Source organism: Brachypodium distachyon, chromosome 1 (genome assembly GCF_000005505.3).
Source record: "Brachypodium distachyon strain Bd21 chromosome 1, Brachypodium_distachyon_v3.0, whole genome shotgun sequence".
NCBI lineage: Eukaryota > Viridiplantae > Streptophyta > Magnoliopsida > Poales > Poaceae > Brachypodium > Brachypodium distachyon.
Window position 1 is genome coordinate 1,313,042 of NC_016131.3, and position 23,733 is coordinate 1,336,774.

The 23,733-nt window shown below is 45.2% G+C and overlaps 2 protein-coding genes, 1 non-coding gene and 1 pseudogene across 13 annotated transcripts; 2 read left to right on the top strand and 2 right to left on the bottom strand.

Annotated features, from left to right (window-relative positions):
• The first annotated feature begins 1,035 nt into the window (after positions 1–1,035).
• LOC100835053 lies at positions 1,036–4,319 on the top strand (annotated as a pseudogene).
• A 165-nt stretch (positions 4,320–4,484) lies between these two features.
• Positions 4,485–19,082, bottom strand: LOC100840394 (pentatricopeptide repeat-containing protein At2g27610). Of its 3 annotated transcripts, XM_024456618.1 has the most exons (7): positions 16,807–19,082; positions 16,530–16,613; positions 6,297–7,155; positions 6,035–6,145; positions 5,871–5,939; positions 5,713–5,776; positions 4,485–4,834 (listed from the first exon to the last, which is right to left on the bottom strand). In XM_024456618.1, the coding sequence occupies exon 1, from the start codon at positions 19,048–19,050 to the stop codon at positions 16,963–16,965; it is 2,088 nt and encodes a 695-aa protein (XP_024312386.1). In that variant the 5' UTR covers positions 19,051–19,082; the 3' UTR covers positions 4,485–4,834; positions 5,713–5,776; positions 5,871–5,939; positions 6,035–6,145; positions 6,297–7,155; positions 16,530–16,613; positions 16,807–16,962. The 3 variants fall into 3 exon arrangements, with proteins under 3 accessions (XP_024312386.1, XP_010235161.1, XP_010235135.1); XM_010236859.3 differs by having other exon boundaries at positions 6,035–7,155; XM_010236833.3 differs by having other exon boundaries at positions 6,035–7,155; positions 16,525–16,613.
• Positions 10,310–10,549, bottom strand: MIR7725A (microRNA MIR7725a). Its single transcript, NR_127008.1, has one exon. It is a non-coding gene; the product is annotated as a microRNA MIR7725a (primary transcript).
• On the top strand, positions 13,083–23,686 carry LOC100844540 (poly(ADP-ribose) glycohydrolase 1). Of its 9 annotated transcripts, none has more exons than XM_014896696.2 (16): positions 13,083–13,218; positions 13,374–13,437; positions 14,550–14,576; positions 14,963–15,068; positions 15,273–15,383; positions 15,534–15,634; positions 15,810–15,940; positions 19,271–19,831; positions 19,943–20,147; positions 21,223–21,327; positions 21,653–21,771; positions 21,915–22,058; positions 22,206–22,275; positions 22,623–22,760; positions 22,916–22,978; positions 23,369–23,672. In XM_014896696.2, the coding sequence occupies exons 7-16, from the start codon at positions 15,915–15,917 to the stop codon at positions 23,531–23,533; spliced, it is 1,596 nt and encodes a 531-aa protein (XP_014752182.1). In that variant the 5' UTR covers positions 13,083–13,218; positions 13,374–13,437; positions 14,550–14,576; positions 14,963–15,068; positions 15,273–15,383; positions 15,534–15,634; positions 15,810–15,914; the 3' UTR covers positions 23,534–23,672. The 9 variants fall into 9 exon arrangements, with proteins under 9 accessions (XP_014752182.1, XP_014752181.1, XP_024312388.1 ...); XM_024456620.1 differs by having other exon boundaries at positions 13,149–13,218; positions 13,300–13,437; positions 14,999–15,068; XM_014896695.2 differs by having other exon boundaries at positions 14,550–15,068.
• The last annotated feature ends 47 nt before the right edge of the window (positions 23,687–23,733 follow it).

The following is a 23,733-nucleotide window of genomic DNA, read 5'->3' on the forward strand; positions in this document are numbered from 1 at the left end:
CATGCCACAATATTGATAATTTGATTTATCAACATTCTGATGTTGATGATGGTATGTCAGTATGTGCATGATCCTGGTATTGCACAGCGACAGAAATAAGGCTAGTAGAAATGGAGAACCCTGTGACACTAGAACATGAATTAGGAACAGTGAGGGTTCTCTTTTATCTTAACATATACCAAAATGCCTCAAGTTCCTTCCAATTTTGATGAAGTATGCTGATTGTTCATTTTATTTTCATTAGTAGGTAATTTCCTCAGGTTTGATAGAAGATGAGGAACAAGAAGCCCTTGAGGTTGACTTTGTGAATAAATATTTGGGAGGCGGTGCACTTTCCAAGGGTTGTGTTCAGGTCTGTTTCTTTTGGTTAGTAGATTACCTCCTCGATGTTCAACTTCATAAGAAATGACTCCATTTGAGATTGCATTAATTAATTATGGGACGTTATTTGTTTATCTCTAGTTTTAGAACACATTTCTACATCCATTTTGTATGAATTGTTTGTAAGTTATCCATAATCTTCTAATTTACATGGAAAATTACTATTGCACCAATGTCTTATACCTTCATTCTATGTCTTCATGCTGCTGAATAGCACTTCTTGATGTTGTGCAGTTTGGCTAGTTAAAATAAATTACACTGATGAAGGTGTTTCTGTAGTTGTCTTATAAATGTTGTATCTGTTCTATGGTACATGAAGAGATTCGTTTTATGATAAACTCAGAACTAATTGTGGGCATGCTCTTTATGGCTTCCATGGAAGATAACGAGGCTATAGAAATTGTCGGCGCAGAAAGGTTCTCATAGTATATGAAGTTAGCTTTAAGAGTAAAATGCACCGTAAGTCCTAAAACTATACGAAGGGTGTCAAGTTGGTCCTAATTCTTCGAAAGTGCATATTTGACCCCTAATTCTTTTAATTGTAAACGCGTGGTCCTAATCGAACCAACGCGGCTGCTGACCGGCTACGTGGCAATTTGACCGCCACGCTGGCTAACTGCCGTTGCTGCAGTTTTCCAAATAGGCCCTTCCTGTCTGGCCATTTCATTATTCCGTCCGTTCCCCAATTTCACAATCCCGCTCGAAGCACAGGCGGCGCGGGAGTCGATTTCTAGGGTTTCCCCTCCGGCGAGCTTTGAAGGGGGCCGGCGGTGAGGCGGCGGCTTATCGCCGCTTCGTCGGTGGTGCTCCGACGTCATGGCGCCCTCGCGACGCGTCGTTGGTGCTCCTCCGCCTGAATAAGGCCAGTACACTTATCCGATTTGGTCGCTGGGGTTTTATCGAGAGAGTTTTGAACCTGCTTGGTGGAGTTGGAAGTAACAACGGTTATCCGATTTGGTCGCTGGGGTTTTATCCGAAGTAACAATTAGTTGGTAGAGTTGCCAAATTTTAGGGTTTTCGTTAGGCGATTTCTTAGACCTTTGTCTCTGCTTTGCTAGGAAGCGACGATTTATTTTCCGTTGAGATGCGCCATGGTGGATTCTTCTGTGGCCATGGCACGAACAAAGCTTATGTGGACGGGCGCACTGACTGGTTCGACAACTGTGAGACGGACACTTGGTCTCCTTTGTGGGTTAAGGATTTCGTGGAACAGCTAGGATACAATACTGGAAAGGTTGATGTGTATTGGCTGTTGCCTGGCAAGAATTCGGATGATGGACTACGCATCATAGATAGAGATGCTGACACCCTTAGCATGGCTTCAGTGGTGTCAAAGATCAAGAATTTTAACTCCAGTGTTGTCCCCACTGTCTTCTCCTTCTTTGGTCATTTCCTCTTCCTCTTCAACTTCAGTAGCCCCAATTGATACCAAATAATCCACATAACTGTCTTCTCCATCTTCCCAGTGGAAGAAATTGCACCCACCCCTCTGCCCAAACAACATCACAAATTCAAACCAAATTCGAAACAGCAAAGACTCAAAACACCCAAATCGATGACAAAGCTGCAAAATTACCCGGTGATTCGGGCACTTGTAGAAGACTCTGTCTGGATTCATCTTCGATTGAGAAACGAGACGAACTGCAGTCCTAATCTGGCAGCATGGGCACTTCACCAGTGGTAACGGAGGCCGCGGCAGGGGACCTTCTTTGCTTGGCTGTGGGGGGCTGCGGTGGTGGAGGGGATCCCTTCTTCTTGCCTCTCTTCCCCTCTGCAGCAGCCCAACTTGCGGACGAGATCCCAGACATTGCAGCAGCGGGGCGGCGCCGGCGGGGCTCAGGCAAAGAGAGGAAAAGAGACGATTGGGAGAAACTGAGAGAGACTGAGAGAGAGAGAGAGGGGGGAATGTTTATAGGGGGTCTTTTGCAAAATTCCATGCCACAGCTTCCGCGGGAAAACTCCCGCCCAACGACTTCGTCCGACGAGGCATCGGTCAGCAGCCGCGCTGGCTCGATTAGGACCACGCGTGTACAACTTTAAAAGAATTAGGAGCCAAATATGCACTTTCCAAGAATTAGGACCAACTTCACACCCCTCATATAGTTTTAGGACCTACGGTGCATTTTACTCTAGTTTTAACTTATCCAACGCTTGCTTGATTTAGTCAAGATGCTGGAAAGAAAAAAAATAGACAGTACTAATCAATTGTGAGATCCTTACAACACCTGATGATTTTTACATTGTAAATGAATCCTTCACTTGCTTCTTACAGGTATGGTTCCTCATTCCGCTTTGTTGGTGACTGTTCAGATACAAAGCCCCTTGATGCATTGGGTAGACGAAAAACTAGGATATTGGCCATTGATTCTTTGGACTGCCCAACTAAGTTACAGTATGAAATTAGTGGTCTTCTAAGGTATGTCTTGGTTCTTCTTTCACTCAAATTTTTCACAATTTTTGTAATTTACTGGTAGCTTTAGTTGTCAATTTGTCACAATTCTAAACGATATACTCCGTATAACTTTAGTGTTTTTCTAAATTGTTTTCACTGGTAATACATCTCTGTGTAGGGAAGTGAACAAAGCATTCTGTGGATTTTTGGACCAATCAAAGCATCAGCTATACGTGAAACCTTTCCAGGTGTTTTACCTAATGACTTGTACAGAGTTGCTATTAATTAAATCCTTTTATGAACTACCTGATTTCAAACACTGACAAAATTTCAAACACTGGCAAGAAAACAGTATATTAGTTAACATTTTACTCCCTCCTTAATCGACTTCCTAGAATGTTTGTGATAAAAGAAACACTGTGCTCTCCAACCAGTGAAGAAATTAAGTGTAGGCCAAACAAAATAAAGGCTCTTCTGCCTGTGTATATATTTCAAATAAGGCATGCGATGATAACCAGTAACTTATAAATTATAATACATGCATGGTATTAGAAGTATGGTGTATTAATGTTCTGATGATCATGTTTCAACTTTTAACATGTGGTTCAGGATTCTAATACCAAGGATAACTGTCCAAGTGTCAGCTCTGATGGATGTATAAGAGTTTCAACTGGAATCTGGGGCTTTTGGTGGAAACCCTGAAATTAAGAGCATGATTCAGTGGATTGCTGCATCACAGGTACAGGAAAATTGCTATTACACAATCGGATTTCAGGGATTAGTGGTACATGTGAACCACTTCTATTCCCAGTTTAATGTCTACTGACATATTACATTCAAGTACCAACACTATTTGGGCGGTCAAAAATATTTGCATGTTCTTATTTTGCAGGCATGCCGACCTTTTGTTAATTACTATACTTTTGAGGCTGCGTCACTGAGAAGACTAGAAGAGGTACTGCAAGCCTTTAAAATTTAGCAGTCACTTTCAAAGTTTCAGTAGATTCGCATGTTTAATGATGTTCACGGTTCTGCAATCACCAACTGAAGGTGGCTGGCTGTTGTGATCCTTTTCTTTTTGTGCACTAGCATGAATCCTTCTGGATTTTGATCTTCTCCATTCAGTAGGGTCCAATGGATGCTTTGATCCTCTGTTTTCTGTACCGAATGGAATCAGTTTGTAATCCCATGTTGTTAGGCTCTCTTTTTTATGTTCTCTTCACCTTAATTCTTTTGCCTTGCATTATCATATTTTGACAGGTGATCCAGTGGATATTGCTGCATGGATGGACTGTCGGCGAATTGTGGGACATGCTTGTCGAGTATTCAACCCAGATGCTGAGATGAGAAACACACGAGGGCTTTTTGACTTGGTTACTTCCAAAGAACGGTGCTAATAGCGATGTGGATTACATGTGTGAGTAGCCTGATGCTGTGAGGTTAGCATCTACATGTAATGCGCAGGTGTGCACTATACTTGTGTGAACAACTTTGTAAAAACATTAATTGGTAGATTTTCTTTCCCTGGCCACAAACTGGTCAGCAATGCGTGAGACCAACACATAATAGTTTCGTAATGATCCTTGCATTTTGTTATGACCGGTGGTTACATGATTAACGATCCAGAAAGGATTTTATGCAAGTAAACTGTGTTAATGAGGCCATTCGATTGCCCTCTTGCCACAAAATGAGACGACGTGCTGACCTGATGTACAGAATAGTCATCTACTGCATTGCTCTATCACATGGATACAACGTGGCAAAACAAAAACAAAAAAAAAGATTAAGAAAAAGAGATATCAAACGACATATTCACATAGTTTGGCATCTTCAGGAAAGCTGTTGAGTGTCCAAGTCACGACTGGGAAACAAAACTTGGTTAGCAGATTCAAAGTTCAAGAAAGCTATCGAGTTCTCGTCAAGGATCAGACATCAATGTCGCGTGACAACATTCCTGTTAGTTCCTGCATGCATCCTCAGGCCGCCTCTGATGTCAGATACTCAGATAGATGAAGCTAATACAACCTGGAGCCAGACTCTTCTATACATCGGATCTACAACCTGCAGCAGCATGAGACAGAACCATTACAAAATGGAATCGACAAGCATCTGTAAACAGGCTGAAAAGAATATAGTTTACATGTGCCAAGGAGAACATTTTCGGTTCAAACAGACAGAGTTCGCGTCTAATAATGCTCAATCAAACGGACAAGCTGATCCAGATTGTCCAACAGGTTTGACAGGTGAAATGCTAAACACTTTGCAAAATACTCGAACGAGTTGCAAGACATCGTTCGTCTCTGAAAGGGCAACGGCTAACATGCTAACTTGCAAAACGTATTACCATCATTCAACATACAGCATGTACCAAGTGCCAATTTGAGTACAGTTCATAAGTAATCTGTTACTGGTCGTTACAAAAAAGACTGGCTATACACAATTAAGAAAGTTCAACAAATAACTCCATGAACATCCAGGTGTGTTCATACTCAACGATATGTTCTACAACTTTTTACAAGTCTACTATGATTAAGCATTACGACACTCATATTATTAAAGGCTAATAGGGTAGAAAAGTGCCCATGCTTAAGACGAGGAGTATATCTTCAACAGAAACAACTCAACAAATTTGCATAAACCATGAATTGCATCTACATACTAGGACATAAATAATGCTCCTGACCCCTCAAATATGTGTCTCATCTTTACAGAACAACGAATTTGGATGATAATTTTACTGTGATAAGTGTGTGTACTAATATATTCAGTTTGGGTATATCAAGGTTGTTCCTGAATTTAACAGTACAGAAGATCACAATCCGACAGTATAAATGTGTCATGTTTTGCTCATTGAAATTTAGAGTATTGCATTGCAATGATGGATTATTTCTGAGTTAGAGCTCAGTAACACAAAGCGAAAAAATGTAATGAGAAGAAACCTGCAATTGTAACCTCTTGTTCCAGAATTCAAGATGTCCGCCTCCCATAAGGTGCTTGATCATCCTACATTTATTATGATGCATCAGCACAATACATGACACAGCTTGACTCACACAAACGCTCTACAATACTAGACAGATGCAAAGTACCCATTCACCTGAAATATATTCGGATACACCCACTGGACTACCCTAGATTGCTCTGCTGATGGTGTGTGTTGGCCAAACTGTCCAATATGAAGAAACCAGTAAATTATTTTCGTCTATTACACATATAATATTCAAAGAGTGGAAATACAGTCATGTCGCTGAAAAGAAAAACCTGCAAGGTGTTGCCAGGATGTAGCTGATCACCATAATGATGTGGATGGCTAGATTGCACTCCATAACGGCTATTAATTAAATCCTTTTATGAATTACCTGATTTCAAACACTGACAAGAAAACAGTATATTAGTTAACATTTTACTCCCACTGCCAGAAGGTCATCACGAACTTGCCCCAACTCCTGTTGCTGCTCAGCAATTTCCCCCTTGAGCAACTGGAGTTCCGCAGTGTGGTCGTCATCCCCGACTGATGGCTTACCACGACCCGTCGCAATGATTGTTGAACTGGAAGAGGAGTTTTACACTGCACGCCGACAGTAACCCGAATCCAGACAACAATCCAGCCGCCGCCGCGTTGAAATCACAGAATCAGGGATTTTAGAACAGCCGAAACCGAAACCTGATCTGTAATTCCAACGAAATCGCCTCCGGAAAATGGAATTCACCGTCACCACACGCCGCCAAGGAGAGATCAAGCCCCGCCACCAACGCCGCCCAGTAGGAATCAATCGCCGTCACCAAACGCCGCCGCTGAAGGAAGAGATCCGCTCCCACAACACCAAATCAGATCGAGCACGCCACCAGAAATTGAAGGCACCGAGGAGGATTTTACGGATGGATTCCAACTCCCCGATGTGCACCACACCCACGCCGCCAAGGAATTCGATGGAATCTGATACCACTTTGTCAGATCCTTGCGAGATCTAGACTAAGATGAACGAGAGCAATGGGGAATTTTATCGCCTGGTACTCGCCCAGATGCGGCTGAGCCCAATATATATTGTATATATTGTTTTGTTTGCGATGATAGCAATTCAGGAATGAAATTACAGAGCTTAGCGGCTCAGCTTATAAGCAGCTACGAATTACAGCGACAGGTAAAACAACAGATGTAAATGGCGCACAGGTAAACAGTTTAACTCCTGGCACATCATGACCGTAGGCATAAGTGACTTCATCTCCACCCTTCGTTAACTGAACCTCATCTCCTTTCAACATTTCTTCAGTAGTGGCGATAGTCAGGCTCTGACACTTAGCAATGCCCTTTGGCGGATATTCTCCCTTAGGCTAGGATCTGTGCATTGTTTGACCTGGTATTCGCTCAATCTTGGAGTAGCCTGAATTCACACGACCAGGTTAGCTACAGAAATTTTATGTTGGTTCTGATCTTGCTACCAGAGAAATTCTGGCAATGGATCAGTACCAATTCCTCATCAATTACCAGTTGGAACCAGCGAAAAATTTGAGCCATCAGAGAAATCTTCTTAATAGAAGATGTGTGTGGTTGGTTATCATCCAGTTTCCTGTCAGGTTTGGAGTTCAGATACTAACTGGTTGAAGTACTGGAAGCTGGACTAATTAGTTGATGTTCAAGTACATTGGTGAGTTAAATGGGGGTAAATTCAGACCCAAAATAACCTAACTTTTTAGAAATGGTATCAGTCTGCATACGGGTGTCTGACCAGCCAGCAACTCTCATGATTTTCAGCAATTCAATGCCAAATTAACCTAACTTGTAGAAACAGCCAGTTACTTTCAGGATTTTGAATGCTGAACCTGACATGGCGCTCGCTTCAGCTAGATGCTCGTTCCTACATTTCAATCTACTGCTCTTGACCAAATCCATTTCATTCAAATTCCTTAAACCTGAGTCTTTTTATTCCCACTATTTTGTTTCTAAATTTTACAGTTTCAACTTTATTATTAGAGTAAACATGGGAAAGATCACTAATGACAGACAAATAAGCAACTATGGAAAGAGCATGCTAGCAAAATAACTAAACTTTGTTGTCCCCCATTTTGTGATCTACCGGTTTCCTTCTAGTCAGAAGCTCCAGAAGAACCATGCCAAAGCTGTAGATATCACTCGTCTGCATCGACCATCGAGTAGGAGCATCCAAGTTAGAGAGGTAATGCATGAAAAGAAGGCTTCAGATATTTCCACTACTCATGCCAAGAACAAATTCTCTAAATATCTACTTATTTGTTGACCAATGCCATAGTCGGTGCAATGCTAATGTAGCAGGCTAAGTTCTTTGTCCACTAAACTTGCATACAAAAGCATCTGGTTGAATGAAGTCGTGTCCTGACACCCACTCCACCACACTAAATCTGTACACCTCTAGCCGGTGCTTCATTCCTCGCTGGGTCACCCGATTAAAGCAGCTCATGGTGCAATCACAAGCAGCGGCAGAACCAGGATTCAACCAAACACCAGGCCAACATTGTATTATACATTGTGATTAGTCTAAACCCCAGGCCAAAGCAACTGTTTATACTAAAACATAAGGCAGAAAAAAATCCAAGCCCCAGGCCATGGCCCTAGTTGCCTGGGGCCTGGCTCCGCCTCTGATCACAAGACTCACCGCACTCATACACTATTGGCCTTCCCCTGACAAGAGTGACATGCTCATTGTACACCAGGTATCCACCGTTCTTCCTTAAGACAACCACAACTGGACCCAAATGTGCCACACCCACAATGGCAGACCAAGTACAAGTGGCCGAGCAATATAAGGGGACATTAACGAAAATTCTGGGTGAGCAATGTATTCAAACTCAAGGAGAGACCTCTCTTGGTCCACTTTGTTGTGTACGGGGACACGGAACACCTCCTTGTCTTTCGATAGGTCCAGCGATATGCAGCCGTGCACGCGAATTTTCGAGCTTTCCTTTGACCTTGAGTTGCTTCACCAAGTACCAGTTGTTGCTATCGAGCTCGCCCTGGCCAGACAAGCGCACAAGCTTGAACCTATAGACATTGCTGCCGACTTGGCCAGGCTGTAGGTGCAGCTGTTGACCTTGCAAATGCCATTATAGACACCTTGCGGCAAGGGCTAGCCATGTGCCCATGTATGGTTCCCGACACAGTTGCCACCGTGACTAGTGTATAAGAGGACATCGCCATTGTCCTCACCATTGAGGTATATGCCGGTGGAGACGACGCAGGTGACGATGGATCATCCTGCTGTGATGATGTAGTCTATGCATGGTTGCAATGTGCGGTGGAGGCCGACTACGCAAAGATTGACGCGTAAGCAAAAGGCGTCGCCAACGAGGATGCACACATTTCAATAGAGCGAGAGGCCCTTGTCGCGCATCACGGCAGAGGAGCACTTGCCCATGTTGTCATGACTGCCATGCCCGTGGAGGGGTGCGGAAGTAGAGACTGGCAGTCTTCAGACGTGCTGCTTGTAACACCTACCATTTTCATCTTCATGGTGGAGGAGGAATAGACGAGGGCAGAGGCGTTGACGTTCCATCTCATTCCCCATGAAGAGTTAGACTCGGGTGGAGGGTAGGAGTTGGCTTCAAGATCGGCAAATCAGTGTGATCCTCAAGGGAGGGCGCATTCTCCCCATGGATGAGATCGCAGAGCTCGAGGATGGGCGCTTTCGGTGGTGGGAGAGACGTGTGTGGTGGGAGTGTCGAGAATGGTAGGGGCGTTGAGTTCAAGCTTGGGATTGAGGTGTATGTGTGGCGGCGCGACCATTGCATGCTCCCCATGGATGAGATAGCAAAGCTCCGGGGTGGGCGTTTCGGTGGTGAGAGCGACTTGGGTGGTCATAGTGTCGGGCATGGGAGGGGTGTTCTGGTCAAACTGGAGGGCAAGGTGGATCTGCGGCAGCATGGCCATTGCGTGCTCTGCATGTATGAGATCGCAAATCTCGGGGATGGGAGCTTTGGTGGTGAGAGCGACGTGGTTGGTGGGAGTATCGATCATGGGAGGGGTGTTGAGGTCAAGGTTGAGGAAGATCTGCATCGGCATGGCCATTGCACGCTCGTGCTCCTCATGGATGAGATCGCGGAACTCAGGGTGGGTGCTTCGTTGGTTTGAGCGACGTTGTTGGTGGGTGTGTCGGGCATGGGAAGGCATTGAGGTCAAGCTTGAGGGTGAGGTGGACCTATGACGGTGTTGCCATTGCACGCGCTCCCTCGAGACTCGGCCACACAATAGGAAGATGGGAGAAGGGAAGTCAAATCATTTTTCCAGTGATTTCATTACCATTTCTCTATTCGAGGGGTGAATTTTTTTTTCTTCTCACAACGATCCCCAGGCCGTCCAATACTCAACGGACCAAATCCTCCGCTCTCCCGATGCGTAAAACCCTAGCTTCACAACGGCTTCTCAGCATGGGTGTTCATGGCCCAACGTTCATTGAATTACTTCTAAACCTACCTCTTTGGTCGATAATGATGTTCTTTCTCCATTCATTGTTTGTGCTGATGTTAGTATAGGAAGCAGGTGCCGACACTTTTTGAAGCACATAGATGAAATGAATCTTGACGAAATCACATTGTTTGCACACAAAATGTTGTCCTGATGCCCTGCCATGGCGAGCTAGGAATATGGTTTTCACTATGTCTTGTCTCCTCTTATTTGACTAAATTACATCATGGAAGAACAAAATTCTATTTCAGTCAGATATGAGGTGGAGCATAGCGAAAACCATCTCCCTAGTTCGCCAAGATTTTGTGTGCAAACGATGTGATCTCGTCAAGATTCATTTCAACTATTTGCTTCAAAAAGTGCTGGAACCTGCTTCCTATTGTAGCATCAACACAAACAATGAATGGGGAAAGATTATTAGTTCTCGACCAAAGAACAACAGATTTAGAAGCAACATTATGAGTGGGAGCCCATTCAAGAAGAAGCAGACTATGGCAACGTTGGCCCAATTGGGCCATGAACAACCATTCTAAAAGAAGCCGTTGTGAAGCTAGGGTTTTGCACACATCAGGAGAACCGGAGGATCTGGTCCGCTACGTAGCAGAATTCAACGGCTTGGGAAATCATCGTGAGTAGAAAAAATCCACCCTCCGAACATAAATGGTAATGAAATCTCAAGAAAAAATGATAGTCTTTGCTACTCCCGTCATCCTAGGGTGTGGTTGTGTCTCGAGGGAGTGCTTGCAATGGCGAAGCCTCCACAGATCCACCTCACCCTCAAGCTTGACCACAACGCGCCTCACATGCCCGACGCTCCCACCACCCACGTCGCTTTCACCACTGAAGCCCACCCCCGAGCTCTGTGATCTCATCCATGGGGAGCACGAGCGTGCAATGGCCGCTCCACCGCAGATCCACCTCACCCTCAACCTTGACCTCAACGCCCTTCCCATGCTCGACACTGCCACCACCCATGTTGCTCTCACCACCGAAGCGCCCACCCCGAGATCTGCGATCTCATCCATGGGGAGCACGAACGTGCAATGGCCGTACCGCCGCAGATCCACCTCACCCTCAACCTTGACCCCAACGCCCTTCCCATGCCCCAGACTGTCACCACCCACGCCGCTCCCACCACCGAAGCACCCACTCCAGAGATCTGCGATCTCGTCCATGGGGAGCACGAGCATGCAATGGCCGTACCGCCGCAAATCCACCTCACCCTCAAGCTTGACCTCAACGCCGCTCCCATGCCCAACACTACCACCTCCCACGTCGCTCTCACCCTTGAAGCACCCATCCCTAAGCTCTGCGATCTCATCCATGGGGAGCACAAGCCCTCCCATGACGATCACACCGATTTCGTGAATCTTGAAGCCATCTCCGCAACTCCTACCCCCACACGAGTCCAACTTATCATGGGTAATAAGATGGAACGTGAACGCCTCCACCCTTGCCTCTTCCTCCACCACCACCACGAAAATGAACATGGTACGTGTTACAAGCAACACGCCTCAACTTCCGCACCCTCATATGAAAGATGCGCCTCACCTTCAAGGCTCTCTGCCAACGCCTCATCCATGATCCTTCCCAAGGGCACGGCAGCCATGACAACATTGTTAAGTGGTCATCTGCCATGATGTGCGAAAAGGGCCTCTTGCTCTACTGTAAAGTGTGCATCGTCGGCGCCATCCACAGCGTCATCGTTGCCAACGCCTTTTGCTACTGTGTCGAGCTTTATGTTGTCGGGCTCCACCGCACCTTGTAGCCAGGCATAGACTACATCGTAACAACGGGAAGATCCATCGCCACTTGAGTCGTCTCCTCCGGCACATACCTCGATATGAGGACAATGACGATGTCCTTTTATACACTGGTACTGATGGCAACCATCGCAACTGTGTCGAGCTCCACCAAGACCAGATGGTTGACCGTGGCAACCTCACACTCTACAACAACTTCCTTTACGGTGTTGAGGTCAAGGTCAACAAAGTCAACAGCTACACCTACGGCCGGGGCAGATCTGGCAACAATGTCTATAGGTCCAAGCTCGTGCACTTGCCTGGCCAGGGTGAGCTTGGTAGCACCAAGTGGTATGTGGCGAAGCAAATCAAGGACAAGCTTGACTCTGAAGTTCACTTGCTTGAAAGAGATACTCCATATATTGAGAAGAAGAATAGACTATGAAGGTCCTTCAGCTCGGTGCACGTGCTATGTACTCCCTCCTTTTCATATCATAAGGCATATGTTTTTTCTCGTAAGTAAAAAATAATTAGATTTTTATCAAATTTTTAGTCAAATACCAATCTCTATCTCTACTACTTATAAAAGCACCAACATATTCATCCCAACGTCCACCCAAACGTACACAGAGTACTAATAACCCCACAATCAGACTCACTAAACATGGATTATTTGCTAACCTTGTGCGCTTAGCTATTACCTATTGAGGCTGAAATTCCACCCGCAGGAGAATCTTTCAGCCCGCCCCGAACCGTTTTTTTCTTATGTTTTCTCCTCGCCTGACCGATTCCAACGCCGCCTCCTCCTTCCCTTCCACTGCGGCCCTCCTCTGCCCCGCCACACAGCGGCCGCCGTCGCCTCCTCCACCCCACAGCCCTCCTCTGCCCCGCCTCTGCCTCGCCAGCCGTCGCTGCCATCTCCACCTGCGATCCGCCGCCGTCGCGCCCTTGCCAGCCCCCGCCGTCGTGAACCAAGGAGGAGGACCAACGGCTGATCGCCTACATCAGAGCCAACGGGGAAGAATGGTGGCGCTCGCTGCCCAAGGCGGCGGGCCTGCTTCGGTGCGGGTGCGGCAACAGGTTTTGTTGGCGACGATGGCGGCCGTGCACCTTCTCCGGTCTACGGCGGCGGCGTCCACATCTCCCAGGAGCTTCATTAGTTTTGTTTCTCCTTATAATTTCTCATCTTTTTTTGTTCATTACTGATGGCTGCTTTCTTGCTGACAGTAGGTTGGTCTACCGGGGACCAATTGCTCGAGATGACAAAGGTGATAAAAAAGTATGAGAGTAAATACTGTTGCCCTCTTGCGTTGTCTCATCTTTCTCTTGTTTTTTCTTCTTCTGAATAGGTATGTTTATTGAAGCTTGAATTGTGTAGAGTTTGCAAGATGGTTGAAGGAATGAAGTAAAGTAGTTACTGCAGTTAGCACATGATCATCTTGAATGCCGATGTCCTACTGGAACGCACTGCTCCTTCCGGCTAAAAGGTTGGTGTCCTGGAATGTGAGCAAATTAGACTACTTTAGCTTTGACTAGGAATCTAGGATGGTTTTTATACATATTTAGATCAGCCATGAAAGAGATTTTGTGTTATGTTGACACTTTTTCTAAGCCATTCTGTTCTCTCCAGTAAAGAAAGGTGATGGTGTCAGTTTTTATAGAGTGCATAGTGTCTGCCACTTCGATACTAGCATCCATCATTTTATTCCGTTTTAATTTGTCCAAGAGAAATTGTTCGCTGTCGATTGAAGGGTGGTTTTATTGGAACTGATTCTTTCAGGCTGCAATGCTACATAGATCTTCTAAAATTTTAGATAGGAGGCCATTTGGGCATGGTCCATGAGATACTGACGGAGCCCAATATAGTTATAGGTCTCTATGAGCTGAGTTTTTCTTGTTCAAATAAAAGTCTCGAACAGATCACCGTCCAAGTATGCTTGCTGCAGATGCACCTTTAACAAGGTATAGGGTCAAACCATCCCAAACTTCGGAATTTACCTTTCCGAGCCTGCTCTCACATGGCCAACTATATGCTGCATTGTCAAGGGACGTATCGAGAAAGACGATACGGATTTTGGCCAAGTTGAAAAGGAGATTAATAAATCTGGGAAAAAGCACCAAGAACATTGGTAGGGCTGATGATTTCCTGAGAAACAACAGAAGTTTCACTTGTACTTAATTTTGAGTGAGGTTTTCTCAAGAATAATCAATTTTCTTGTACTGAACATCTCAACTGATGAACATTCCAATAAAATAGATGATGAATTTTTATTGGAACCTTTATTTTTCTTGTACTGAACATCTCAACTGATGAACATTCGGTCATTGATGTCATTAAGGTTAGAAAAATTATGCTATTTTATGGATTCGTATCCTAGAGTCACAGCTCATTTGACATAAATTCTTTGCAAGTGAAAGGTCATTTGCACTTCATATTTTCATGAAAATACACATTTATGCTACTCCCTCCATCCTAAAATAAGTGACATGGAGGGAATATTTGGCATTCTTTCCGTGGTATGAGCATTTATGCTATTTTCTGCATGCTTCCTTGGTTTAGCATAACAACTGACCAACACCGTTCAATCTTGTGGAATAGGTCATCTGAAGGCACGAGATGATGCAGGTCTCTAGCAGCACCTCATGAAGCAAACCAAACCTAGAGAAGTCTTTTATTGTTGCTCTTTGTAGTATGGCAGTTAATAAAATTTAGAAACTTTATAACATTGCCAAGTTCGTAATCTGAATTAGAATGGTCAACCTCATTTTTCTCTATTTTAATTTTGTGTTACCATATTCTTTTTCAACACCTCATCTGTGCAGATTATGGTTTAACTGACCTATTGTTTGCCATCTTTGTATTAGACCTTGATCACTTCTATATTAACCTTAGTACTAATTGGGATTTCATTATTCCTTGAAACCATGTGTAGTTCATACGAGTCTTGTATATGCTTGCTTTAAATTCTACTCCATGCATGGGAATCAAGATAATTAATTTGATGATTTCAGGGAGCACCAAAAATAATTGTTTCTCCAAATCTGTAGAAGTTGTAGGTGCAGGGATTAAGTGGATGTGTTTGATGGGCACAGACAGTCTGTTTTGATACAGGACCATGTAAGATGTCATTCTATCAAGTGTGGTGTATATTTTTTCTGCATATCTGCATAGATACATGATTGTCTAATAGAGTGATTGTCCATTTAATACACCCAATGTCGTTGTTAGTTGTTACCTTAATTTTTGCATGTGACTAGGAATTACTTGGCGATGTATATCTAACCTTGACTCAATTGGCTTGTTCTCTGTCGTTCTGTTCAGATTCGAGCTGACTTTCAATGTTTAGTGTGGTGGATGCAATTCCATGATAGGGAAGAGAGTAAGTTTATTGCTGAAAAGAAACAAGTTGGAAATTACTACTGCTCTACCAAGGTTTGTGTCTGATTGGATCTTCTAGGCGCACTACCACAGTAAACTTAATGTCTTCCAGCGTAGAATGTTTACCAAGTTTTTATTCATATCACTTCAATGCGATGATCTAATTTTATTTCATGCTTACACATTGGTTATGACTATTGCCAGCTTTGAAGATCCTGGGCACATGGAATTTTTAGATGCTATAAAATCTAGCAACTTCAGCAAAATCAGGCTTGAATTAGTTCATCTCAACATCAAACAAACAGGTATGGATTTGTTTTGTGTTACTTCTGAAGCAACAAGATTGTTTGATGCTTTATACAAACTAATTAATATTTAACAGAACACTGAATGGAAGATTTCTTTAGTAGTGTTCTGTGCATATAATTTCTTGGGGCTTCACATATGAATTTGTTTGTTTGTTTTTCCTCCAATTTTCAGTGCACTGCATCTTTGCCACTGAATCTAGACACAATGTTTTGCCAGCACCATCTTTGAAGCCACTAGCTCTGAATCAATGAGTTCAGAAAGAAATCATATCTATCCATGGATTACTATATATTCCAGTGGAAGTAAGATCCTTTTTTGCCAACCATTTAAACTTTTGGTAATACTGCATACGTGTGCCTAAGAATGTGAGCAATCATGTCTCTACACGGGTTGAGTTTTTCAAAAAAAAATTGTGTCAAAGGAGATCATTTTATTTGTTTGTGGGGTTTGTTCGTACCTGTACATGGATTGTATTATCACGAACATGTGTTATATATGAAATCATTTTTATTTTGTAAAGTTAAACTGTTTTTATCTGTTGCTAAATATATGGTGCACACACTTGTCAAGAAGACGTGAACTATGTCACACTATGACCCAAACAATAATTATACGCGCACGTTTACATCGATGAACCATCACACCTAATTAAATGGCTCAATAAAAAAGAAAATAAAAACAGCTTACCTAATGATTTATGTTTTAGGACGTGAGTGCACCTGCTCGCTTACTAGTAGCTATAAATACAAAAAGAAATCATGGTTGATCTATTGGTATTAGTTTGATACTGTAGATTTTAATTTTTTAATATATAAACTTGGTCAATCTTAATTTTGTTTACTAGAACAAAAACCATATACTCTGTAAGATGGAAAGGAGGAAGTACCGTACTCATCAGTCCATCTGTAATTCTGCATGCCAAGCGATGAGGTTGTCGTCTCATGTGAGGAGGTACTCTTTTACGCTAGAAGGTACCTGCCACGTACGATAGAAAAACTCATTAAGTAAAAGAAGCAGTACCTGGAAGTCAAAGAAGACCTGGAGACTTGACTGGTAGAAAAAAGTCTGGTCCAAGTAGACGGCCAAATTTAGTTCAGCCGAAAGATGAACCATGGAAATGTACTTTTCTCCAGTTCTAAAATGCAAGCTTATCAGTTGGGAGTCTAACCTTTCTGTGTTACCAAGGAAACTATCAGTTTAGTTGAGACCCGTGATAACCATCGTAGGATTCCATTCGTACTGTAATTTGTATCTGAGTTGCTGGATTGCATCTCTAGGTGCAAAATTGTTAATACAACACAAGAATGTGTCTCTCTTTGAACATCTAAATCTGCATATGCAGATCGAACAATTCAGCATCTTCTGCGTCACAGGCTGTATCTTGCATGGCATCGAACAATTCCCAGAGGATCTGGTAGATGGAGGCTGAGTCTGGATGAGACTTGTCCCTCGCGACGAACGTGTGCACCTCGTTGTGCACCTCCACCCAGCTGCACCCGGCCTCCTTCCTCACGCCAGCCTCGTCCATCCTCCGCCGCACCCTGTAGGCATCACGCCACTCCCCGCGCATCGCGTGGATGCCCGACATCAGCACGTAGCTCGCCGAATCCCGGTCTTCTCCCCCCTCAGAGAGCTCCATGAGCCTCTCTGCGGCCAGTTCCCCTGTCTCCAGGTTGCCATGCAGTCTGCATGACGCCAGCAGCGTTTTCCATATCAGGGCACCTGGCCTGAAAGGCATCTCCTCGACCAGGCGAAGTGCGTCGTCGAACCTGCCGCTCCGTCCCATCATGTCGACCACGCAAGCGTAGTGTGAGGGTGAGGGCGTGGCGCCGTGCTGGCTGTGGCTGGCGATCGCTCTGAAGAGAGCCACCCCTTCGTTCACCATCCCAGCGTGGTTGCATGCTGCCAGGACTCCCAGGAAAGATGACTCGTCCGGCTCGGTGCCCCTGATGGAGCGCATCTCACCGAACACCTGCAGCGCCATGCTCGCGTCCCCGTGCTGCGCATACCCATGGATCAGCGAGTTCCAGGATGTCACGTCGCGGTGATCCATGACATCGAACGCAAGCTTCGCAGGGGCAATCTGGCCGCACTTGGAGTACAAGTTGATCAGCGCGTTCCCGGTGCAGATCTTCAAGTCGCACCCTAGCTTCAGAGCCAGGCAATGGAATTGCCTCCCTTGGTCCAGCAATGCCAGATCAGCACAGGAGCTCAGCGCGCTGGAGAAGGCGTAGTCATTTGGCATGAGACCTCGCGAGTGCAGCATGGAGAGCAATGCTATGGCCTTCTCACTGAAACCATTTTGGAAGTTTGCCGAGATTGCGGTTGTCCAACTCACAATGTCAGGATTTTCGATATCCTTGAGCACAGCCTCGAGTTCTTGGACATGACAGATCCTGCCATACATGGAGAGCAGAGCATTTGACACCCGGAGATCACTAGTTAGGTTACGCTTGATGGCCGAGGAGTGAAGCTGACGCCCCAGAGCAATGGATCCACAGGCGCCAAGAGCAATTGAGAATGCGAACTCGTTAGGCTCGACGACGCCCTCCGAGATCATATCGTCGAACACTTGCAATGCGTCTTCTGGCCTTCCATCTCTGATGTGCAGCTGCATCATGGAGCACCAGGTTACCACGTTCTTGCAGTGGAGATTGTTGAACACCGCCTTTGCCATGTCAAACTCACTGTTTCTTGAGTAGAAATCGATCAATGCACTCGATGCGTACATGCTCTGCGAATGCAAACCCATGGCCTTGATCATGTAGGCATGTACCTGCTCACCAAGAACAAATGGGCAACATGACCCCAGGATGCTCGCCATGGTGTGCTCGTTCGGCTCCACCCCCTGCCTCAGCATCTGATGGAGCGTGTCGACTGCCAGCTCGAACTCGCCGCTCCGGCAGAACGCCGAGACGAGGGAGGTGTACCCCACGACGTCCGGCGACTCCATCCGGTCGAACACGCCCTTAGCCGCACCCAGATCGCCGCAGCGCGAGTAGAGCTCGACCAGGGAGCTCCCGACCCACGAGTCGCCAGCGAACCCGGCACGCACGGCGAGCGAGTGCACCTGCTCGCCGGCCCGCAGCGCGCTGGCGTCCGCGCACGCCGCCAGCGCCGCGTTGAAGGCGAAGTCGTTCGGCGCGACGCCGGACGCCACCATGTCCGCGAACGCGGCCATCGCCGCCTCGGGGCGCCCGTTGCGCGTGAGACCGGACACGGCCGAGGTCCAGGCCACGATGTTCTTGCGGGGCATTCGGTCGAACAGGTCCAGCGCGTCGCCCAGACTGCCGGACTTCATGAGCCTGTCCAGCCGCTTGCAGTCGTGGACGACCTCCGGCGGCTCGACGCGGCGTCGCGGCCGTCCGTGGCTTGCCGGCGCCGGGAGGAGCTTGGCTTGCATAGCGGCCATTGGTCTCTTTGCCCAGATCCTTCTTTTTTTGCAGAGGAATTGAACGAGTGTTTCTCAGAGGAAGGACGAAATCGATGGATAAGCTTTCAGTTACTTCGGCCGTTGGCCTTTGTAACTTCTGTGGGCCTAACGGAACCCATTGGGCCTGTATTATGGCATAAACACCATATAATTAAGGCCCAAGTAAAAGCTGAAGAGAATCCTCCTCTTCTGAAAACAGGAGAGGACAGAGGAGAGCAGCCATGGAAACGGAGGCGCGCAGCGACCTGCGGTCGATCCTGCCGCTGCTCCCCGTCGTGCTCCGGGGCGGGGCCCTCTTCTGGCCGCCGGCGGCGCAGGAGCAGTTGAAGGCTCTGGCTCTGGGCCCCGACGTCAGCCGCGTCACCTCCGGCGACGTCCTCGCCGACGCGCTCCACGACCTCCGGCAAGCCCTCTCCCTCCCGGCGCTCCCCGCGCGCGCCGCCGAGGGCTTCGCGCTCTTCTTCGACGACCTCCTGTCGCGGGTCCACGCGCGGGGCTGGTTCTCCGACGTGCTCCCCCGCCTCGCCCGCCTCCTCCTCCGCCTCCCCGCGCTCCTCGAGTCTCACTACGGCAGCGCCAGCGCCTCCGGTGGCGGCCGGGCGCTTGGGCTCCGTCTCCTGGGGTCGCAGGACGCGGGACTCGTGCTCCTCGGGCAGGAGCTCGCCGCCGCGCTGCTCGCCTGCGCGCTCTTCTGTCTGTTCCCCACGGCCGGTCGGAGCCAGGCGCGCCTCCCGCCGATCAATTTCGACACCTTGTTCGCGTATGCGCCTTTCTCATTTCGTCTTTGTACTCTAGGGTTTAATCCTCGAAGTAGTGTTTAACTGTTTCTACTGATCTCTTATGCCTCTGTGGTTTACTGATGGGTCGACAGGTCTCTGACTTACAATTCGAGGCAAAGCCAGGAGCACAAAGTGAGGTGCCTTGCTCACTATTTCGAGAGGGTTACCGAGTCTACGCCTACTGGTTTTGTTTCATTTGAGAGGAAGGTTCTTCCTCTCGCCCATGTCTCCGGTGGCATTACCTACCCTGACAATGATGCTTGGATTAAATCCAGCACGCCCCTCTGCCCGTTCCGGGTAAGTGATTCTGTGCGTTTCATACTAGTTCCTCTTGCACGGTTCCTCTGAAATTAGCTAGCACACAGGTTAGTCGAGTTGACCTGTGTTTGTAACATAAATACTGAGCTTGTAGGCAGCATTATTTCAGGCTGCATACCTCTTTACAGCATTCTAGAATAGGATCGGAGGGAGTATCTTTTAGCATCATATTGAGATTTAACTACTCAAGCAAAACCAAGTTGACAATCACAACATAGAATAATTACATATCTTCATATTTCATTACATTTTGAGTCATGTGGGCATTTTGGGATTTGAAGAATTCAAAACAGGCAAGTGAATATATCACCCCTCTTATGTGATCCATCCCATTGCCCTAGGCATCTTTTGTAAATGACATTCCCCATCTTGACATGGGCTTTTGGGGATTTGAGGAATTAAAAACAGGCATCTGTATGTTACACAAAGTTCAACCCAGTCATGGTACTTTGGGACTTTGGGTCAACCGTGAGTTCAACTCGCTCATAGTACTTGGGGTCAACAACCCTTGGGATTTTTTTTGAATTATCAAAAAATATCAACAGCTGAACAATAAGGGCAAATATGTATTTAAAGAGACGGAGTAGTTTCCTGAGATCGGATCTGAGGAGTACTGAGCTAATTTGCCACAATTGTTTCATATTGAGTTTTGTATTTTCTATGAAATTCTAGTCAGGATAGTCGATGTTTTCAAACTAGCATCACCTAGCAGCCATGCTTTGGGCTCACTGGAGAAGTATATGCATGAGTCCTTCTTTTATGTGATTTTTTCTTTGTTCGCTATTTTGTGTCTGCATCCTGGGAGGAAGGCATGCCACAATATTGATAATTGATTTATCAACATTCTGATGATGATGTTGATGATGGTATGTGCATGATCCTGGTATTGCACGGTAACAGAAATAAGGCTAGTAGAAATGGAGAACCCTGTGTCGCTAGAACATGAATTAGGAACACTGAGGGTTCTCTTTTATCTTAACATATACCAAAATGCCTCAAGTTCCTTCCAATTGAGATGAAGTATGCTGATTGTTCGTTTTATTTTCATTAGTAGGTAATTTCCTCGGGTTTGATAGAAGACGAGGAACAAGAAGCCCTTGAGGTTGACTTTGCAAATAAATATTTGGGAGGCGGTGCACTTTCCAGGGGTTGTGTTCAGGTCTGTTTCTTTTGGTTGGTAGATTACCTCCTCGATGTTCAACTTCATAAGATTACTCCATTTGGGAATTAATTATGGGACGTTATTTGTTTATCGCTAGTTTTAGAACACATTTCTACATCCATTTTGTATGAATTGTTTGTAACTTATCCTAATTTACATGGAAAATTACTGTTGCACCAATGTCTTATGCCTTCATTCTATGTCTTCATGCTGCTGAATAGTACTTCTTGATGTTGTGCAGTTTGGTTAGTTAAAATAAATTACACTGATGAAGGTGTTTCCGTAGTTGTCTTATAGATGTTGTATCTGTTCTATGGTACAGGAAGAGATTCGTTTTATGATAAACCCAGAACTGATTGTGGGCATGCTCTTTATGGCTTCCATGGAAGATAACGAGGCTATAGAAATTGTCGGTGCAGAAAGGTTCTCACAGTATATGGGGTTAGTTTTAACTTATCCAACACTTGCTTGATTTAGTTCAAACGCTAGAAAGAAATTTTTTGACGGTACTAATCAACTGTGACATCCTTACAACACCTGATGATTTTTACATTGTAAATGAACCCTTCACTTGCTTCTTACAGGTATGGTTCCTCATTCCGCTTTGTTGGTGACTACTTAGATACGAAGCCCCTTGATGCGTTGGGCAGACGAAAAACTAGGATATTAGCCATTGATGCTTTGGACTGCCCAACTAAGTTACAGTACGAAACTAGTGGTCTTCTAAGGTATGTCTTGTTGTTCTTACACTCAAATTTGTCACAACTTTTCTAATTTACTGGTAGCTTTTAGTTGTCAATTTGTCACAATTCTAAACGATATATAACTTTAGTGTTTTTCTAAATTGTTTTCACTGGTAATACATCTCTGTGCAGGGAAGTGAACAAAGCATTATGTGGATTTTTGGACCAATCAAAGCATCAGCTATATGTGAAGCCTTTCCAGGTGTTTTACCTAATGACTTGCACGGAGTTGCTGTTAATTGAATCCTTGTATGAATTACGTAATTTCATACACTGAAATTTTTTCGAACACCGACAAGAAATCAGTATATTAGTTAACATTTTACTCCCTCCTTAATCGACTTCCTAGAATGTTTGTGATAAAAAAAAACTGTGCTCGCCAACCAGTGAAGAAATTAAGTGTAGGTCAAACAAAATAAAGGCTCTTCTGCCTGTGTATATAATTTCAAACAAGGCCTGCCATGATAAATTATAATACATGCATGGTATTAGAAGTATGGTGCCTTAATGTTCTGATGATCATGTTTAAAATTTTAACATGTGGTTCAGGATTCTAATACCAAGAATAACTGCCCAAGTGTCAGCTCTGATGAATGTATAGGAGTTTCAACTGGAAACTGGGGCTGTGGGGCTTTTGGTGGAAACCCTGAAATTAAGAGCATGATTCAGTGGATTGCTGCATCACAGGTACAGGAAAAATTTTATTACACAATTGGATTCAAGGGATTAGTGGTACATGTGAACTGCTTCTGTTCCCAGTTTAATGTTTGTACTGATATATTCAATTCAAGTACCAACACTATTTGGGCGATCAAAAATATTTGCATGTTCTTATTTTGCAGGCATGCCGACCTTTTGTTAATTACTATACTTTTGAGGCTGCGTCACTGAGAAGACTAGAAGAGGTACTACAAGCCTTCAAAATTTCTGCAGATTCACATGTTTAATGATGTTCACGGTCCTACAATCAGTCAATCACCCACTGAAGTGGCTGGCTGTTGTGATCCTTTTCTTTTTGTGCACTAGTATGAATCCTTCTGGACTTTGATCTTCTCCATTCAGTAAGGTCCAATGGATGCTTTCCATTGACAGATTGACGATGGGGTCGTCTAATACATCTTCAGTGGGTGATTGCAGACTGAACTACTAGATATAGTTGTTGGTTCTATAGATGGAGGCAGGGATCCTCTGTTTTCTTTACCGAATGCAATCAGTCGTAATCCCATGTTGCTAGGCTCTCTTTTCATGTTCTATTCACCTTAATTCTTTTTCCTTGCATCATCACATTGTGACAGGTGATCCAGTGGATATTGCTCCATGGGTGGACTGTCGGCGAGTTGTGGCACATGCTCGTCGAGTATTCAACCCAGACGCTGAGAGGAGAAACGCACGAGGGCTTTTTGACTTGGTTACTTCCAAAGAACGGTGCTAATAGCGATGTGGATTACATGTGTGAGTAGCCTGATGCTGTGAGGTTAGCATCTACATGTAATGCGCAGGTGTGCACTATACTTGTGTGAACAACTTTGTAAAAACATTAATTGGTTGATTTTTTTTTCCCTGGCCACAAACTGGCCAACAATGGGTGAGACCAACTCATAGCAGTTTCGTAATAATCCTTGCATTTTGTTATGGCTGGTGGCTACATGGTTCACGATCA

Bases quoted from the DNA above. Each gene is read 5' to 3' on its own strand.
- LOC100840394 (XM_024456618.1), bottom strand. From the start codon at position 19,050: ATGGCCGCTATGCAAGCCAAGCTCCTCCCGGCGCCGGCAAGCCACGGA.
- LOC100844540 (XM_014896695.2), top strand. From the start codon at position 15,915: ATGGATTACTATATATTCCAGTGGAA. The intron at 21,772-21,914 runs GTTAGTTTTAAC...TGCTTCTTACAG, and splicing joins AGGTTCTCACAGTATATGGG to GTATGGTTCCTCATTCCGCT. The intron at 22,276-22,622 runs GTGTTTTACCTA...CATGTGGTTCAG, and splicing joins TATATGTGAAGCCTTTCCAG to GATTCTAATACCAAGAATAA.